Here is an 18,365-nt window from a genome sequence, read left to right as displayed (position 1 = left end):
TAATTAAACGGGTCGACATTGTGGCCGTAGACCCGTTCCTACTGGAAGGAAACTCACCTCACACTGCTGAAGTCCCGTAGACACAATCCCACACTGCTGAAGTCCCGCAGACTCAACCCCAGCTGCTGGATGACAGATTCCCGAACTATCAACACCAAAATAACACCCAATTAATATTTGGGTTCTAACACATACTATAAATACATACTTTGGATAATTACTACATTACCCCTAGCTTGTCTTACCCAAGCCCAAGGCCCAATCCATAGGCCCAAAGTCAATTAGGGATCAAAGCCCAACATATGGCCCAACTTTCCAAATTGGGCCCAATCCTTCATATGGGCCTACCCTAAAGCCCAACTAATTACTCTAGTCCATTTGATTATTCTTGGATGGCCCAACACAAAGCCCAAGTGAAATTAGAGTTTCTCATAAAATAATAATTAGGGCTAAGTGTTTCTCACTTAACCCATTAACGGCTTAACCCACTAAGGACTTAATACATTAAGTCCATTATTACTTAGATTAATTTCTGTCAATGATTATTATTTAATATTTCACTTATTAAATAATTCCCGTGTGTGTGTCCTGATAATTTCTCAAAAATAAGTATTTTCTCAATTAGCCCATTAAGGACTTAATCCATTAAGTCCTTTACTCTACTAGATAATTGGTATGGAGAATTTGGGCTTAATATACAATCCAATCTCAATGGCCCAAAAATGGGTCCAATAAATCTAAGGCCCAATACTCATAATTAGGGTTTTCCACCCAAACATGGCCCAATAGGCCCAAAATCAATCTCTAAGCCCATTAGGGTTTGCTAGCGGGGCACCACCCACTACCACCTCGGGTAGTGGTGGTCTATGGCGGCGGCTACCACTTTACGGTGGTGGTTTAGTTCATTTTCATTATTCCAAATTCAAATTACATTTTACAAGGCTAAATATCAATAACCACACACACGCACACACTAAACTAATCTAAATATACACACACAGCCACACCATAGTGGCCGGCGGTGGCTTGCGGCGGCAGCCACCACCTCACGGTGGTGGTGGTTATGATCTTGGGCCAACGCAACACCAAAAGCACTTCAATCATCAATCTAAACGCACCCGAAAGCCCACTACCGCCGGAGATGGTAGCTAAAGGCGGCGGAATGGCGGCATAAGGCGGTGGTGATGAGTTTTCTTCATTTTTTCCTGCCCAAGAATATCAATACAATATTAAATCACAAACTAGGCATGTGCACACACTAAATCACGCACACAGCCACCCTCCCACGGTGGCTGGTGGTGGCAAAAGAGTAGAAAACGGTGGCAACCACCTCCTTGTGGTGGTGGCAGCGGGGGTTTTTGGCTAACTATTTCGCAAACAACCGTCGAATACTGAGAACGGCCTGCATACACGATTATACTCATATCCAGCCACCTCTCGGGTGGCTGTCGCCATCGGAAAAAGGCAAGAACGGTGGCTAAAAGGTCACCGACGCAGCAGGGACGCATCTGACACCTCACACACACAAAAGGAACGGAGGAGAGGAGATAGAAGGGCGGCAGAGGGTCATACCAGGAGTTCCTCGGTAGTTCGCGGCCCAAGCATGCAAACACAGCACTTCCATCAATCCTCGGCGATCCTCCGGTGCCTGCAACGTCCCCAGCAGCAGCGTCGCAGCGGCTCTCATCGGTGGGCTAAGATGCTGCGGTGGCCAGACTCAACCAAGCAGGTGACGACGAGCACTTCTTCATCAATGGCGGCTGAAGGAAAATTGCATGGTGATGGCGGCTGGAGTAAAGAAATGGTCTCTTAGGTTTAGGGTTGAAGGAAATGACATGGGGAAGGGATACGGGTATATCCCGTATCTCATTTCAAACATATGATATGATTATTCAATTTCAGCCCCTCCACCCTTATTTGTTTACCTTTTAAACCATGACTTTCAAAACTCTTTACAATGAAGTCCAAAATTACCATTTAACCCTTGCTTCTTATAATCTATCCATCTTATGTCTCGATAATTTACCACGTGGTCCTTACCTTCATAAATACTTATAAGACTAATCCGAGACTGACAATTTTAATCTCCGACTTCTATAATTCTTCACAAATTAGTCCGGGACTTATATTTATTAATTTATTTAACTTTACAGTCTTACAACACTTTCCAAACTGGGTCGAACACACACTCGACCTAACACACCACTGAACTAAAATCATGGCCAGAATCCCAACCTTATTTCCCAAATTCTGCTATTAAGCACCGAGAGGACATGATTCCCATGCTGGGGAGTTTCACCGAACTCCCAACTCACATAACTCTCAAACCAAACAGCCACTTGGGTTGTCTTCCTTCCCGAAAACGATATGTAACTTATCCCAGTTTCAAAACCGATCATGCTTCTACATTCCGGGATGATTCTCCCCTACTTAGATTTGAGTAAGTCCTCACTATACATGAAAGTTGGAGAACTTCCAATCTTTTTCACTTTCCAACGATCGATCTGATGACAACCAACTCTTTTCAACTGGTGCTCCATTACCAGCCAATCCCAAATGATCACATGCTTTTGATAATTAGATGAACATTTCCTGAATTCCCGGGAAGCCAACAGTCCCTAACGCTCGAATGATCCCACACCCAAATCTTGAAATCCAAAAAAATAGATGCTCCAACAAATCTCCTGCTCTCGGCTTTAGAAATCATATCATTCAGGGTCTCGTACCCTAACTCACTCACCAGCTCAATGCTCCACAACTGAACTGTAGTAACTGAAACAACCTTTGCCCTAATTTGGGCTACAACTGCTCCACAAACATAGTCTACAATTCCAAGAGTGCAATAGATCGCACAATTAATCCATACCGTCCGATACAAGAGATCCAAGGTGAACTGGACCTCCAAATACTTATGCTACATAGTTCCACCCATGCTTACTAGTGCTGAACTACTGTCGCCAATCCCGACGACCAACTGAGCCCGAGCTAGATTACAACCTAATCCAAGGGTCACAAATTTGCTCAATCCTTCGAGCTCGTAAACTGAAAGGGCACATTCCTTTCCCTAGAAAACAACATTCCAATCCTATCAATTAACCATTCTAATTCTAGCTACCTAACTCCAGTTGAACACAATCATTACTCCCTTCTGGAGTCCCCGCAACTCACATTCCGGCCTCGAGCAAACCCCTAAAGCCTCAAATCTAGAAACTCATGTGCCAGACTCTCCCGCTTAACCTGTGGAATGTAACAAGTACATAACATCTCCCTGATCCCAAGTAACTGCAGCCCTCTGCTCATCAGAATATGTCTAAGTAACAAGTCCCAGTACTGGAGAGCTTGACCAATTCTTACCCCTACCATCATTACAGCTGTTTAAGCTGCTGCGGCAGCCATCTCAGCAATGGCTGCATAGCGCTCATCGAAATACTCAACCATTACAGTCTTGATAAGCCCAACATCTCCGGCAACTGTCCTTGGACAATCTCGATCACTTCCTCCTGGATGATCTCACTAACACGATCCTCTGACAATACGGGATCCTAACCTGGATCCGGTCTCAAGATGTTTTGTAACCACCATTCTGGTAAGACACCAGAAAGATCTCCAATATCCCAAATAATGACAGGGAACCAACTCTCAACCAAACCCCAGAGGTTGTGACTTCCTTGTTACGCGTATGGGTCATGTGCTTTCAGTAGTATGAACCCCTACTACCTTCCACACCTACCCATATTTGTCTCAAGTATCACCACAACACCCTGACAATATACGTAAACATAGCGAGCGCTCAATCCTCACTCCTAGAGCAATGTTAGATATCTCATAACTGGCCACACAGCCTCTCACAACCCACCCATCCATGAAACTTCCACCAACCCTGCAACACTAGTGTATGGTAGCCATACATAATGTTGGACCCTATAGACTTTCAAATGTCCAATCCTACCCTAAGCTCTCAATCAAACAAGAACTAAACATAAGGCCAAATCAAACATTCTCAAACTATAAGATCTTAATTATGTATAACCGTGATGCATACACTAAGCAACTATAGTAATTATGTCAATCTCATATAAAGGAAACCCTAGGCTAGCAGGCATCATGTAATCAGGTAATTTTATCATGCAATTCCTGAAGATCCCTAGCATAGTACTAGCATGTTGTTCTAACATATCACAAAATCCAATAACTATATGGTATTTTGGGGTCTACTAACTGGCTCCGGTTGATCGCACACCTTGCATCCTCTTTTAGTTATTTTGAAAACCATTTAAAATCAATTTGAAAATCTTTCCTTGATTTGAGATTGGATTCACACGAGTGTTCCTCCAATTCACTCAAACCAAGGCTCTGATACCAACTTGTAACACCCAAAAATTCAAGCCAATTTAAACTTTTTAAAACATTTCAAATTCATTAAATATTACAAACTTGTTTTCAAAATATACCATATTAGAGTATCCCAGAAACAAAATCATAAAAAGTGAGGAGTTGTACGATCACACATTTGCCTTGCCACGATCCCCTGAAGTACCTGAAACAATAAACTGAAATTGTAAGCCCGAAAGCTTAGTGAGTTACCCCAAAATACCGATACACATACAGTCCACATAACGATATCAACAATAACATAACATTACAAATTGAACAGAGTAGCATGTAATGGGTCCAAAACTCTACAGATTGGAATAACCGTGGTTCCACAGTGTGAGTCTGGAATGCCTGCCGAGCCCTCAACTCAAATCTGGATTGCCACCGAGCCCTCAGTACGAATCTGGAATGCCTACCGGGACCTCAGCTCGTATCTGGAATGCTCCCGAGTCTGGAACGCCTACCAGGCCCTCAGCTCATATGTGGAATACTCTAGGGTTTGTTGTCTACAGCATGGAGCAGTACAACCTCAACCCAACCCACATAACTACTGAGCATGCAATAATTATATAACATCACAGGTAGTCCTACAGGTCTACCTAACTGGCATAACCACTAGCATGCAACACTAATTCGTACTCAACATTTAACATTACTAGGATAACATATCCAATAGGCCGACCTTGGTGCCTTAGACCCCTTAGTATAGTGATGATAACTCACATGGCATTGCTGAAGCCCCGCAGATAAAACTCTAGCTGCTGGTTGACATGTTCCAGAACTGTCAACATCAAACAATACCCAATTAATAATTGGGTTCTAAGCCCAAGGTCCAACTCACACTATAAAAGCCCACAAGTCAAGAATAGGCCAAATCCCAACATATGTCCCAACTTTCCAAATTGGGCCCAAACCGCTAGATGGTCTTTCCTTAAGGCACATCCAATTATTCCAATCCAATTTCCATGGCCCAATATCACATAATCATAAAGGCCCAATTATGGTCCATCTATGGCCCAATTTTCTAGATTGGGCCCAAACCCTTACATGGGCCTTATCCTAAAGCCCATCTAATTTATTTGGTCCATTAACTTGTTCTTGGATGGCCCACCAATAGTCCAATCGCCAAGGCCCGATAAGAAGGCCCCATTCAAGGCCCGAATGAGGTTAGGGCTTTCACATGAAATGATGATTAGGGCTAAGTGTTTCATACGTAACCCATTAAGGACTTAATCCATTAAGTCCATTATTGCCTTAAGCTAGTTGCCAATGGTTATCAATTATTATTTTAAATTTAATAATTAATTCTTGTGTGTCCCAAACGATTCCCACGATTAGGGTTTTATGCCCTTAGGGTTTTCCAAACCCTAATTAGGGTTTCCCAACCCAATACTAGCCCATTAGTCCATTGATTGGGCTTTTAGGTCACATTGGACCTTATTGGTCCATTAGGGTTCCATTGGGCACACTAGGGCTTCTTTGGGCCCATTAGGGTTTACTTGATTCGACATTATCCAAACATACCCCAAGCAAGTCAAACATAACAAGACAAGTACATCACCACCCGATACGGTGGCCGGTGGCGGCAGCCACCACCTGAGGTGGTGGTAACGGATTTTCTTTCCATTATCATTATCTATCATTACATGTGTACAATTCTTTAATTAAGAAAATAACACAAACACTAATTGATAAGCACACACACTCGTCCGACCAGTCTTCTGGCGGCAGGTGGTGGTTGGATGGTGGCAGCCACTACCTCACGGTGGTGGTGGTGGCCTTCCTCGATTTTTCCGGCCAACCCTAGTCCCAAACAACACATACAATAACATAAACCACCCCTACACACACACACTTCTACTTGTAGAAGGAATCCGACCACCCACCTGGTGGCGTGAGGCAGCAGTAGCGGCGAGGAAAGCCGGCAGCGCAACAGCTAACGCCGGCGACGACGATCATATCAAGATCCCACCGCAACAGGTCCGACCGGTCCTTCCCATGACCACAGAATCGGTCCAAAGTCCCATGACGTGGATCTCCAGCGTCCCACATGAATTTCTTCTCTATCCTCGACGTCCGGCCATGGCAGTGGCGTACATCGGCTCATGAGCAACAACAACGGCGACCTGAGTGACTACTTCCCGACCGAACAAAGCGCTAACGGTGGCTTTGTTCTCAGCCACGATAGGAGCGAGGACGACCGATGGCTCTTCGACCTCCACCAAGGGTACAGCAGCGATGGCATAACCACCCAGTAGCGGCAGCGACAAACAACAGGAAGGGAAGGAGAAAGGGAAGGCTATCGACTTCGTCATCAAGTAGTGGTGCTCGTCGGTTGTCCACCGGCCGGAGAATGGAAGTGAATGGGTGGTGGCGGATGGAGGAAAGAGGGACGATGGACATGGCGGCTGGTGCTTGAGGCTTAGGGTTAGGGTTTGATACCCGGTTATGTTGAAGTTATATACCCGGTTGCAATAGATCTATCCCATAATGACACTTCCAGTTCCTCCCTCCTTATTCTTTCTCAAATTAAATCCAAATATTACCAATTAACCCCTCCTTCTAAAAATCCTTACAATTTAAGTCTAAAATGTTACCAAACACCCCTTGACTTCTAGAATCTTGTTGCAAAATAAGTCTGAAATTACACTTTAACCCCCGAAACTCTAAATCATTACATTTGGCTCCCCAAAAACCAACATTCGAATACATATTATTTGATTTTGGACTATAAAATATAAAATAATAATAAAATTACTTCTCGGGGGTTTTGGGGTTATTATTTAATTATTCCATTTGAACGGGATGTTACAGTGCCTGTGTCCATTATATCCGATCGGGATAGCTTATTCAATTCGAGATTTTGGCAGTCATTGCAGAAGGCTCTTGGAACTAAGCTAGATATGAGCACAGCTTACCATCCGCAAACAGATGGGCAGAGTGAGAGAACCATTCAAACCCTAGAAGACATACTGAGAGCGTGCGTTATCGACTTTCGTAAGTCGTGGGATACCCATTTGCTATTGGTCAAGTTCTCTTACAACAACAGCTATCATACCAGTATCAAGGTTGCACCGTTTGAAGCCCTCCATGGCCGTAAGTGCATATCCCCTCTGTGTTGTGTTGAGCTGGGTGACACGCAGCTAACTAGAGGTCAAGTCCCTGATAGCACTCTCACTGGCCTGCAAATCATCTGAGAAACCAACAAAAAGATTGTGCAAATACGAGAATGATTAAAGGCTTCAAGAGATAGACAAAAGAGCTATGCTGAAAAAAGACGAAAACCTTTGGAGTTCCAGGTTTGATGACCACGTTCTATTGAAGGTCTCACCCTAGAAAGGCATGATACGCTTTGGAAAGTATGGAAAGATGAATCCGAGATACATTGAAAAATTTGAGATCTTCACTAGGATCAGCCCCATAGCATACAAACTTCATTTACCCCAAGAGCTTAGCAACATTCATCCCGCATTCCATGTGTCGAACCTTAAAAATTGCCTATCCGATGAAACCTTTTTAATCCCTCTCGATGAAATTGAGATCAGTGAGAACCTTAATTTCGTGGAAGAACCAGTCTAAATCATGGATCGGTAAGTAAAACGAACAAAACAAAGTCGCATACCGATAGTGAAGGTCCGCTGGAATGCCAAGCGGGGACCTGAATTCAGTTGGGAGCGAGAAGATCAAATGCAACAGAAGTACCTGCATCTTTTTCCGAGTCCATGATTGTATTCTATGTTAGAATTTCGGGATGAAATTCCATCTATCGGGGGCATGATGTGACAACCCGAACCTTTTTTAGTCAACAAAAGTCAAAACCGTTAAATAAAAATTTCAAATTTTATTTTTTCAATTTTGTCAAGCTCGTAAGGGTTGAAAACAACTTTGAGTGTATATATATATATATATATATGTGTGTGTGTGTGTGTGTGTGTGTAAGTGTCGGGACTAAAATCGTGCGAAAAGTCAAGTGTTTCTTCGAAAATCAGCCAAGTCTCGTGCATTTTGGTGTTTACGGCCGCAAACTGTTCACGACCATAAACCGTTCACGGCTGGGTGGACCCCACCACCGACCATGAACCCAGCTTATATATACGTGTTCTTACCCTCATTTTTACTTTTCTGGCCGAAAACACTGCTTTCTCTCTCTCTAAAACCATCAACCGAAAAATCAAGTTTTCTCTTCATCTATCACCTAATCCACATTGGATCTTGTTTTGGAGCATCAAACATTCACCATTTCTGCAAATTGAACATTCTTCATTCTTGAGTTCACGGCCGTAAAGCCTTCAAATGTTCAAATCTTCAAAGGCCGAAATCAGTTCACGACCATAAACCATTCAAAGACCGTAAACCCTTCAATGGTAGAGAACCATTCACGGCTAAGAACAGTTCACAACCGAGAATAGTTCACGGCCGAAAACCCTTCACGGCCGCAATCAATCCTAAACCGTGAATCTTGGCTGTAAACCTACTTTCCCTCCTCGATTAAGTCTCGGTAACATTCCTTAACCAAAAGCAGGTGTTTTTCTAACACATTAACTAATGGATTCGCTAATTTAAATACAAAAATGTGTTTAATTATTAGGATCCCGTTAGCTTCGCATACAACAACTCGAGGGTACTCATTTCCAGTCACGTTGTCCGGCACATACACACATCCAACTGTGAGTTCATACCCCTACCTTTTACTACTTTTAATGTTTTCAAGGGGAGAATACAAGTAAAATACTAGGATTTTGTGTTTTTACACTAATTGTTACAAACGAATTTAAAAACCATGCAATTGATACAAACCGAGAAATCACTACTGTTTATAAAAATATTTAGATATTCTAATCCCTTATGTAACATGTTGAGCATGAGGTTCGTTTTCAAAATACAATGATAATTGCAAGATTTTCAGTACCATACATGTCATACATTTAAACTAAGTTGATATACTTTGGAAGCATCATCAAACTTTTACAGAATTTAGTACATACAAGTAAACGTACATACAAAACTATAATAGGTATAGTTTGGGATTCAATACATCATTTTACAAATTCAATAAACGTACATCATAACAAACATATAAACTATGGTAGAACTAGTTTATGGTATACAATGCTATTTTCGGATAACAAGAGTATATTACTAAATAATTATTTAAGTATAATTATTTTTACTCTACAAGACATACACACAGATTCAAGTACAAAAGAACATTACACTACACATAAATTAGTTAATACAGGGTTATGAGACATCACTTCAATTGTACCCTTCGGGGGTGTGGGCTAAATCACATCATAGTATAACAAGAGTCTCCTGGAGGGAGAGCGTGAGATTTGTGAATAGATTTATTCAGGATTGACTATCCCACACCTAAACTACTAGCTACAGTTAGGCAGACATGTCTGGGGTGACAAATGTCATAACGCCCGATGCCTAAAGAATGTCGTAGGGGTCACTAGGTTATATCAAGCATGGTTATACGAACTCAGAACAGTATAAACTAACCTTTTGTTTACGAGATTTCATTCTTCATTAGTGTTATTTTCATTAATAAAATTGCTATACATACTAGTGCTATCCAAGGTTTTCTGTATAATGCATTACTATACATTACCGGTGGTAGCCAGAGAATTTCATACAAGATTTTTCATACAAAACAATACAATACAATACAGCTGGTGGTAAACAGACATACATGCTAATACTTTTCATTATTAAAGAAAATATTGAGTTTTCTTGGAAACATACAAACATTTTATAGATTCATCAACGGTTTTTCATTACAAAAACCTGCTTATGAACTCACCAGCTTAACGTTGATACTCTTTCAAAACCACTTGTATTCTCAGGAAATCAGTAGACAGGTACTTCTGCAACTTTTGAGAAGACGGAGCGTATAGAGTCACATCTTTTATATTTTGCTATACTTTTGATGTATACAAAAATGAATCAAACTGATGTAAATACCTTATATATATATATATTCAATTTAATGGTTGTGTTTACTTTGATTACTATGATGCAATTGTTGTGATATTATACATGACGTCCTTCACCCCCGAACGTTTCCACCGTTTTGGTTTGAGGGTGTGACACTGACTACCAACTCTTGATCCCGACCCAGATCCGTTCTCAAATCGCCTCGTAGTCACTATCCTGAAAATACACCAGGAAGATATCAGATAATCCACATAAACACTGGGGAACCAACTCCCAACGAAAACCCTAGGGGTTGTGATTTCCTTAATACGCATACAGGTCCTGTGCCTTCAGTAGTACGGGACCATACTACCTTCCACACATAACCGTGTTTATCTCCGGGATCATCACAACACCCTAACAATACGTATAAACATGGACGAACGTGAAACCCTCACTCCTAGAGGAAACTAAACATCTCACGACTTGCCAGCTGACCTCACACAACTTAACCATGAAACTTCCACCAACCCTGCAACACTCGTGTATGCTAGCCATACATAACACTTGACCCTATAGACATTCGAGTATCTAATCCTACCCTAAGCCCTTCATCAAAAAAGAACAGGAAATAAGGCCAAATCAAACATTCTCATGCTATTAGATCTTATATATATATATATATATATATATATATATATATATATATATATATATATATATATATATATATATATAACCATGATGCATACACTAAGCAACTACATTAATGATGTCAATTTCATAAAAAAAGGCCCTAGGCTATCATGCATCATATAATCAGGAAATTCCTTAAGATCCCTAGCCTATCTCTAGCATGTTGTTCTAACATATCACAATATCAAATAAAGTATGGTATGTGTGGTCTACTTACTGGCTCCGACTGAGCGTACACATCGTCTCCTCTTTTGCATTTTGAAAACATTTCCTTAGTTTGAGACTACATTCACACAAGTGTTCCTCCAATTCACCCAAACCAAGGCTCTGGTACCAACTTGTAACATCCACAAGATTTATAAAATTTTAAACTTTTTCAAACATCCAAAAACCATCATTTATTACAAATTGTTTTCAAAATAGTTTATCATCCGAGTAATCCCATAAATCATGACATAAAATATGAGGAGGTGCACGATCAAGCCTTCACCTTCCCACGATCATCTGAAGTAACTGAAACAAATTCCACAATTATAAGCCAAAGCTTAGTGAGTTCCCCAAAAATACTGATACATACAAATAATACATATAATAACAACTTACAATGGGCCCACAACTCTACAGACTGGATTACCCCTGAGCCCACAGTATGAGTCTGGTATGCCCTTCCCAGCCCTCATCACATATATGGCTTGCTCTCGAGCCCAGATCATAATTCTGGCTTACCTTTGAGCCCACAACTCATGTCTACATTGCTCCTTCTGTCCTCAGACTGGAATATAAATGGTTCACCCTCAGTACGAGTTTGGCGTGCCCCGTCCGGTCCTGAGCTTGTATCTGGAATGCTTATGAGTCCTCAGTATGAGTCTGGCATGCCCTTCCTGGCCCTCAGCTCATATTAGGCATACTCTAGGGTTTGTTGTCTACCGTACGGAGCAGTACAAACTCAACCCAACCCACATAACATGTCAACATGTAAAAGATAAATACACATACAGATAATCAGACAGTATCACATGTAGTCCTACATATCTGTTGGGTTTTGAGCATTCTAACACTCCTAAGTGTACATGCAACCCTAAATACCTTGGATCTATATTTTCTCTATTATACATACAAATATGAATATTCCAAGGTATTACCCTAACTAGCATACAATCTTTTTGATACTTGAATAATAAACTAGATAGAAATACTTACCTTTTTTATGTAACTTTTCTTCATGAAGCTTGAGTGCCTAGTGCCCCAAGTGTGACACCTCAAATGGTTCACACAACACCATGAGCACTTGGAATAACCTTGAGAATAAGGATACTTTGGTTCTCTCTAGTGAAATCGGCATTGCCCTTTTGTGTACACACACTAGTCCCATTTCACCAACCCAGGACATCTTTATATAGTGTGGAGATTAGGGTTAAACCCATGACCCTTCATTTTATATAATCCATAGGTTAAACACTCCATGGACTATCCATGAAAGCTTAGCCCAACCTAAATGAACTTGGCCCATCACATACATATATATATCTAAGAGTCCATATTTAATTAGTTCCTTTTGATCATTTAATTAATTACAAATTAAGTCTTAATCAATACTAATTAAATAATATGATTATATATTAATATATTATAACTTATAATATATTAATATAAATCACTAGTATCCTTTTTCCTCATCTTGTCTATCCAATTGTCCCAATGCCATGTAACCTAAATGGATCATGCCGGGTCAGGTCAAGTCTTACCAATTATAGTTATGGACTTAGACATTAATCCAACAAGATCTACCAGACTAGTATATCAATCTAGCAAGCAAATCTAATTCATACTCATCATATCAATAACTACTAGGATATCAATCCAATGGGCTGGCTTTGGTGCCTTCGACCCAAAAGTATAGTGAGGAAGACTCACCACACAATAGTGTTGAACGGACAAGATCTAACTCTCAAATCACAGCTCCGAACTCAACTGCCTACAACCACCATGACTAATTCCATCAAAATCCCGAAAGACCCAAAACACCCTCAAGGTCAAACTTGGTCAAAATCAAAGTCAACAGTCCATGTTGACCCAACTCGTCGAGTGCATCTAATGACTCTTCGAGTCTCTTTAGTACTCACAAAAAACGAAATAGACCCAAACCAACTCGCCAAGTTGCTAGAACAGCTCGTCGAGTTTCTACAACATCCAGAAAACGTAAAAACTCGATTCAACTCACCGAGTTGGCTAACTCGTCGTTTTCTCCTAGTCTTAAAGCATTCAACCAACTTCCAAGCGAATCTAGTGCCACAAACCATAGATCTGGTCCCTTAGAACTGAAATACTATCTAAAGTTGCTAACTTTACATCCATGCATGGCATCAAGAGGCAAAAACACCAAAACAAGGTTTACTAAGGGATTTAGGGCATGAAGGAGGACCAAGACTTGATAAAGTTAGCGAATTTAAGTCCATGGAGACCATAAGATGTCCAAATCTGAATTCATAGCTTTATAACATGCTCAAATCCAAGAATGACCCCAAAATAAGCTAATAATGGCCACAAACTTTCAAATGAAGAGATCTAGCAAAGGGATGATCAAGATATTGACTTTATACCTCAAAATGGCTACCACAGCAATGAAAATCCTGGATCTCAAGCCTTCCTCTGAATCAATCCTCTTCAAGCTTCAAGTTCCTTCCAAAAGAGCACCAAAAGTCACACTCTAAGCTCACACACACTCAAAATGAGAGATAAGGCACGAACTAGGGTTTCTCAGGACTGAGGGGACGATAACGGAGGCCAACAATGAGTCATAAGATCTTTAAATACGGTGAAAAACCCTGAAAATTAGGGGTTTCATATGCAGCCATCAACTCGATGAGTTTTTCTTAACAACTCGTTGAGTTGAGAGCTTCCAACTCGTCGAGTCTGATGCCATCAACTCGACGAGTTCCAAGGAGAATTTTGTCATTGAAGCCATAAATTTTATACCTTTGAATCGGGATGTTACATCCCAGTTTCGGTTTTGTAGAATCAAATAAAGCCATAATCACATGCCTTCCTCAATTCAATCAAAACACCGGACAAATTTCTACGCCAATTAAGGTCAACAAATTTTTTTATATTGATCCACATGTAATAGTTAAAAATATTCGTTCTTTCTTGCAATGAGTATTCACTTTTATCCAAGTCTACTTATTTAGGGTATATAATTGTCATATTGATTTTGTGGTTATTGGTGGCTTTGGTTGCACAGGGCATAAAGGGTTCAAGTAAGTATACCTCTAGGAAGATGTTGGCATATTTCATCATCTGACCCTTTCAAATACATCAAAGAAGGTTAGGTTTATTGTTTTACAAAGCTTTTTATGTTAAATATTTACTTTTTATAGTTGAGTGGCAAAAGATTAATCTTGGTAGTTTTTAAAGCTTAGTCTAAGGATCATTTCATTATAGTGTTTCTTGAAAGAGGGTCCCCCAATATTGAAGCCATAATCACTAGGATTTTCGATCAATTTAGCCAGAGGATCTGTTTTCCACTTTAATCAAAATACAGCCAAAAGTACTCAGAGTAGCTACCAGAACAAAAGAAAGAAACTAGTATAAAATGATATAGCTACCAGAACAAAAGAAAGAAACTAGTATAAAATGATATATTATCAACAATCTTTTTTAAGGAAATGCAAAAGGGGAGAAAAATTATTTTTGTTTTATATACAAAATTCGATGCTGCAATAAACACATAATAGTAGAATACTTTTATTTAATGCAATGTAATCAAGGATTAAGCTTGTGATGTTTTTTTTATAAGATTTCATCAACTATTTGGGGCAATGTACCACAGTTATCCAATTTGATTTGAGGTAAAATTATGCAACCACTTGTTTCAATTTAGAAGCTTTTTTTATTTTTTTTTAAATTTTGAGAGTGAAAAGTTTTAATTTTTACTTTTATTTGTAGTATTTTGTTTGTTTTGTTTAAGGGTCTTACAATTTTACCATATGAACATACAATGTCTTCTCCCTCAATTTATAGATTAGGATGGAAGTAGATCCTTTAGATACAACAGGTGTAGGGGATGCTTTTATGGTTGGAGTTTTATCAAAACTTGCTGAAGATTTGTCACTGCTGCGGGATAAGAATAAGCTACAAATACTTGTGGTGATAAAAAGCCCAACATCTACTTGATACTAAGACTAAATTAATGGAAAGGCTGAATGGTTAAAGACTTTTGTTTGATAGTCAAACATCACTAACAATTAATAACTATTTTTTTTAACACAACTGGTAACTTATTTATTCCCTTTTAAAATGTTTTTGTATTTCTGTATGGCATACATGAAATCAAAGGCTATCTTTTATTTCGTTTGTTTGTTTATGGTGGTCAAGCAAAAGAAGAGGAGCAACCACCAAAAACATGTGGGTTAAGTGGAGATGTAGATAAGATTGTATCGGGCCTTAAGAGTAGGTACACCAATTGTTATTTGTTGCATTTTTCATATTTAAAAAAGCATAGTCCTTTGCAATGTAACTCAATAAAATCTTTATGTGTTTTATAATTATTTGGTGTTTCCAACAATGCAAAGCGAGGTTCTTCCCTAGTTAAAAAATAAAGCAAATATAAAAAAGGCTAAAACAATCTTTCTATATTTATTTAACTAACTAGAAACAAAAACCATAAACACAAATGATACAATGATTTTCAACATTGTCATGAAGTTGCTATTCTTTTAAAGTTGGTCGGTGTGAGCACATTCCATATTTTTTCATTATCACTTCATTTTTTTCTCACCCTATAAAATTGATGGGTGTCATACCATACCCACAAAAATATACATTTTAATGCATGAAATACTACATTTGAAAGAAGAGCTTTACCACATATGTTAAAATTGTAACGCACGGTATATATACTAGACTTTTCTTTAGAGGATGAGTTTGATGTTTACCGCACACCGCAATATGCGGTACTAGGCACATTGGCGGATGCAGACTGTTTCAGTAGGGATGTCCCTTGTACCTCAAACGGGTACAATTAATAGAAAAAACTAAAAAATAAAAAATTACACTATTGAAAATTAAATAGTGATCCAGAAACCCAAATATCCGATAAAGATCCGCCAGTGACTACGTCCTATGGTTTAAACCAAACCACATATACCGTTTGTAAAATATTGTAAAAAAATACACAAAGGACCAAATCTAAATTTCCCACATCTTTGGAGGACCATCCAAAAATTATGTATTGTTTCACAATCGTACACGCAATCATCTAGAAAAAACACATTTTTTTTTCAATCAGATAAGGACACGTGTCATGATCTCAACGGTTATATCTCACCAACCAAATTCTTGGAATCAGTATAACTGGACTAGCAGAAGCTCCATACGAAAATATCTCTCCAGTCTCCACCATGGGCCACTCATCTCTCCTATCCTTCTTCCCTCTCCTCCTCCTTTTCATCTCGGTCGTCACCGCCACCGTCACCGTCGGCGATGAACTATCAGTGGATCCGTTGATCCGTCAAGTGGTATCGGAGGAAGAGACGACTGCCGATCCTCTCCTGAACGTCGACCACCACTTCACGCTCTTCAAGAGCAAGTTTGGGAAGACGTATGGTACTCAAGAGGAGCATGACTTCCGTAAGTCCATCTTCAAGTCTAACCTTCGCCGTGCTAAGCGTCACCAACTCCTCGATCCTACCGCCGAGCATGGCGTTACAAAGTTCTCCGATTTAACCCCGTCGGAGTTCCGCCGGACTTACCTTGGCTTAAAAAAGCCTCTCAAGTTTCCAGCTGATGCTAACAAAGCTCCGATTCTCCCGACCAGTAATCTTCCTGAAAACTTTGACTGGCGCGAGAAGGGTGCCGTGACTCCCGTTAAAGATCAGGTGATCGATCATCTTCTCAGATCAAACTGTTAATTTTGTTTATGCTTTTATATGGATTAAATACTCCTTGTTCAAATTAGGGAGAAATACATGGCAAAATCACTTCTATTAGACGCTATTTACATTAATTTGTTTGTCTTCTTTCAATTTAGGGTTCATGTGGATCGTGTTGGTCCTTCAGTACCACAGGAGCTTTGGAAGGATCTCACTTCCTTCAAACCGGGGAATTGGTCAGCCTGAGTGAACAACAGCTTGTGGACTGTGATCATGAGGTTAAATTTCATCTCTGGTTCTATATCATTTCCATCTTCTCAATTCTTACTTCGATTATCGATTATACTATTAAAAAAACGATGACAAAATCCACTTCTTTTGCAGTGTGATCCTGCTGAACGCAATGCATGCGACGCAGGTTGCAATGGTGGACTAATGAACAACGCATTCGAGTACATATTGAAAGCAGGTGGTGTTCAGAAAGAATCCGATTACCCTTACAAAGGAATCGATGGCACCTGCCACTTCGACAAATCCAAAATCGCTGCATCTGTCTCCAACTTTAGCGTTGTTTCAACTGACGAAGATCAAATCCAAGCCAACCTTGTCACATACGGCCCTCTTGCAAGTAAATTATACATCTTTCCATTTTCCATCTCCCACATATCATAAACCCCAATTCAATTGTCTCTTACATACATTCAATTGTGTAATGTGTAGTTGGGATTAATGCTGCTTGGATGCAAACATACATAGGCAAAGTGTCATGTCCATATATTTGCTCAAAGAACAGAATGGATCATGGTGTTCTTCTTGTTGGATATGGATCTTCTGGTTATGCACCTTTGAGATTCAAGGAGAAGCCATACTGGATTATCAAGAACTCATGGGGAGCTGACTGGGGTGAAGATGGGTACTACATGCTTTGCAGTGGGTACAATGCTTGTGGGATGGACACCATGGTTTCTGCTGTGGTTTCTACAAATACTTGAACTTATTTAAACCCAAGGTAATGTAATTTGCACTTAATTTTAATTCTCCTATTTGTAAATATGTAATGGGTAGTAAGTAGTAATAATGTGTCTTATTAAAACTGTCTGTATGTGGACAAGATAGTAATAGTAATATGCCACGAAGTTTCAGTTAGTAGTTTTATATCTACTGCAACATGGAATCAAACAAATTGGAAAAACTTTGTTATTGTTATTTGTTTTTGGGACTTAAGATTGTTTGATGATGTTTATTCTTTCTCTTTGGATTTTGTGGAAATGGCTACAATATGAAAACAAAAGCAAAAGAAGAGTGCATGAACAAGTGGTATAGTACGGGATTGTACTTTCAAAATTTGTTATTACACTCAACAAAACTATTGTTATCCTAATAGAATATAAATGAACATATTGCTTTTCAACCTTTTAAAAAACGAAAGATTTTATATCAAGACACAGATTTATTATAAAATTAAATTTGGTTTATTGACATGGAATCAGAATGCAATTCCACTCC

At 39.6% G+C, this 18,365-nt stretch overlaps 1 protein-coding gene across 1 annotated transcript; it reads left to right on the top strand.

Annotated features, from left to right (window-relative positions):
- The first annotated feature begins 16,356 nt into the window (after positions 1-16,356).
- On the top strand, positions 16,357-18,083 carry LOC145043183 (cysteine proteinase 15A-like). Its single transcript, XM_078991753.1, has 4 exons — positions 16,357-16,865; positions 17,018-17,137; positions 17,244-17,487; positions 17,580-18,083. The coding sequence occupies exons 1-4, from the start codon at positions 16,389-16,391 to the stop codon at positions 17,849-17,851; spliced, it is 1,113 nt and encodes a 370-aa protein (XP_078847879.1). The 5' UTR covers positions 16,357-16,388; the 3' UTR covers positions 17,852-18,083.
- Positions 18,084-18,365: the final 282 nt, after the last annotated feature.

This window comes from Lactuca saligna, chromosome 4 (genome assembly GCF_052625555.1).
Source record: "Lactuca saligna cultivar CGN05327 chromosome 4, ASM5262555v1, whole genome shotgun sequence".
Taxonomy (NCBI): domain Eukaryota; kingdom Viridiplantae; phylum Streptophyta; class Magnoliopsida; order Asterales; family Asteraceae; genus Lactuca; species Lactuca saligna.
This window is presented reverse-complemented; position numbering and strand designations above follow the sequence as displayed.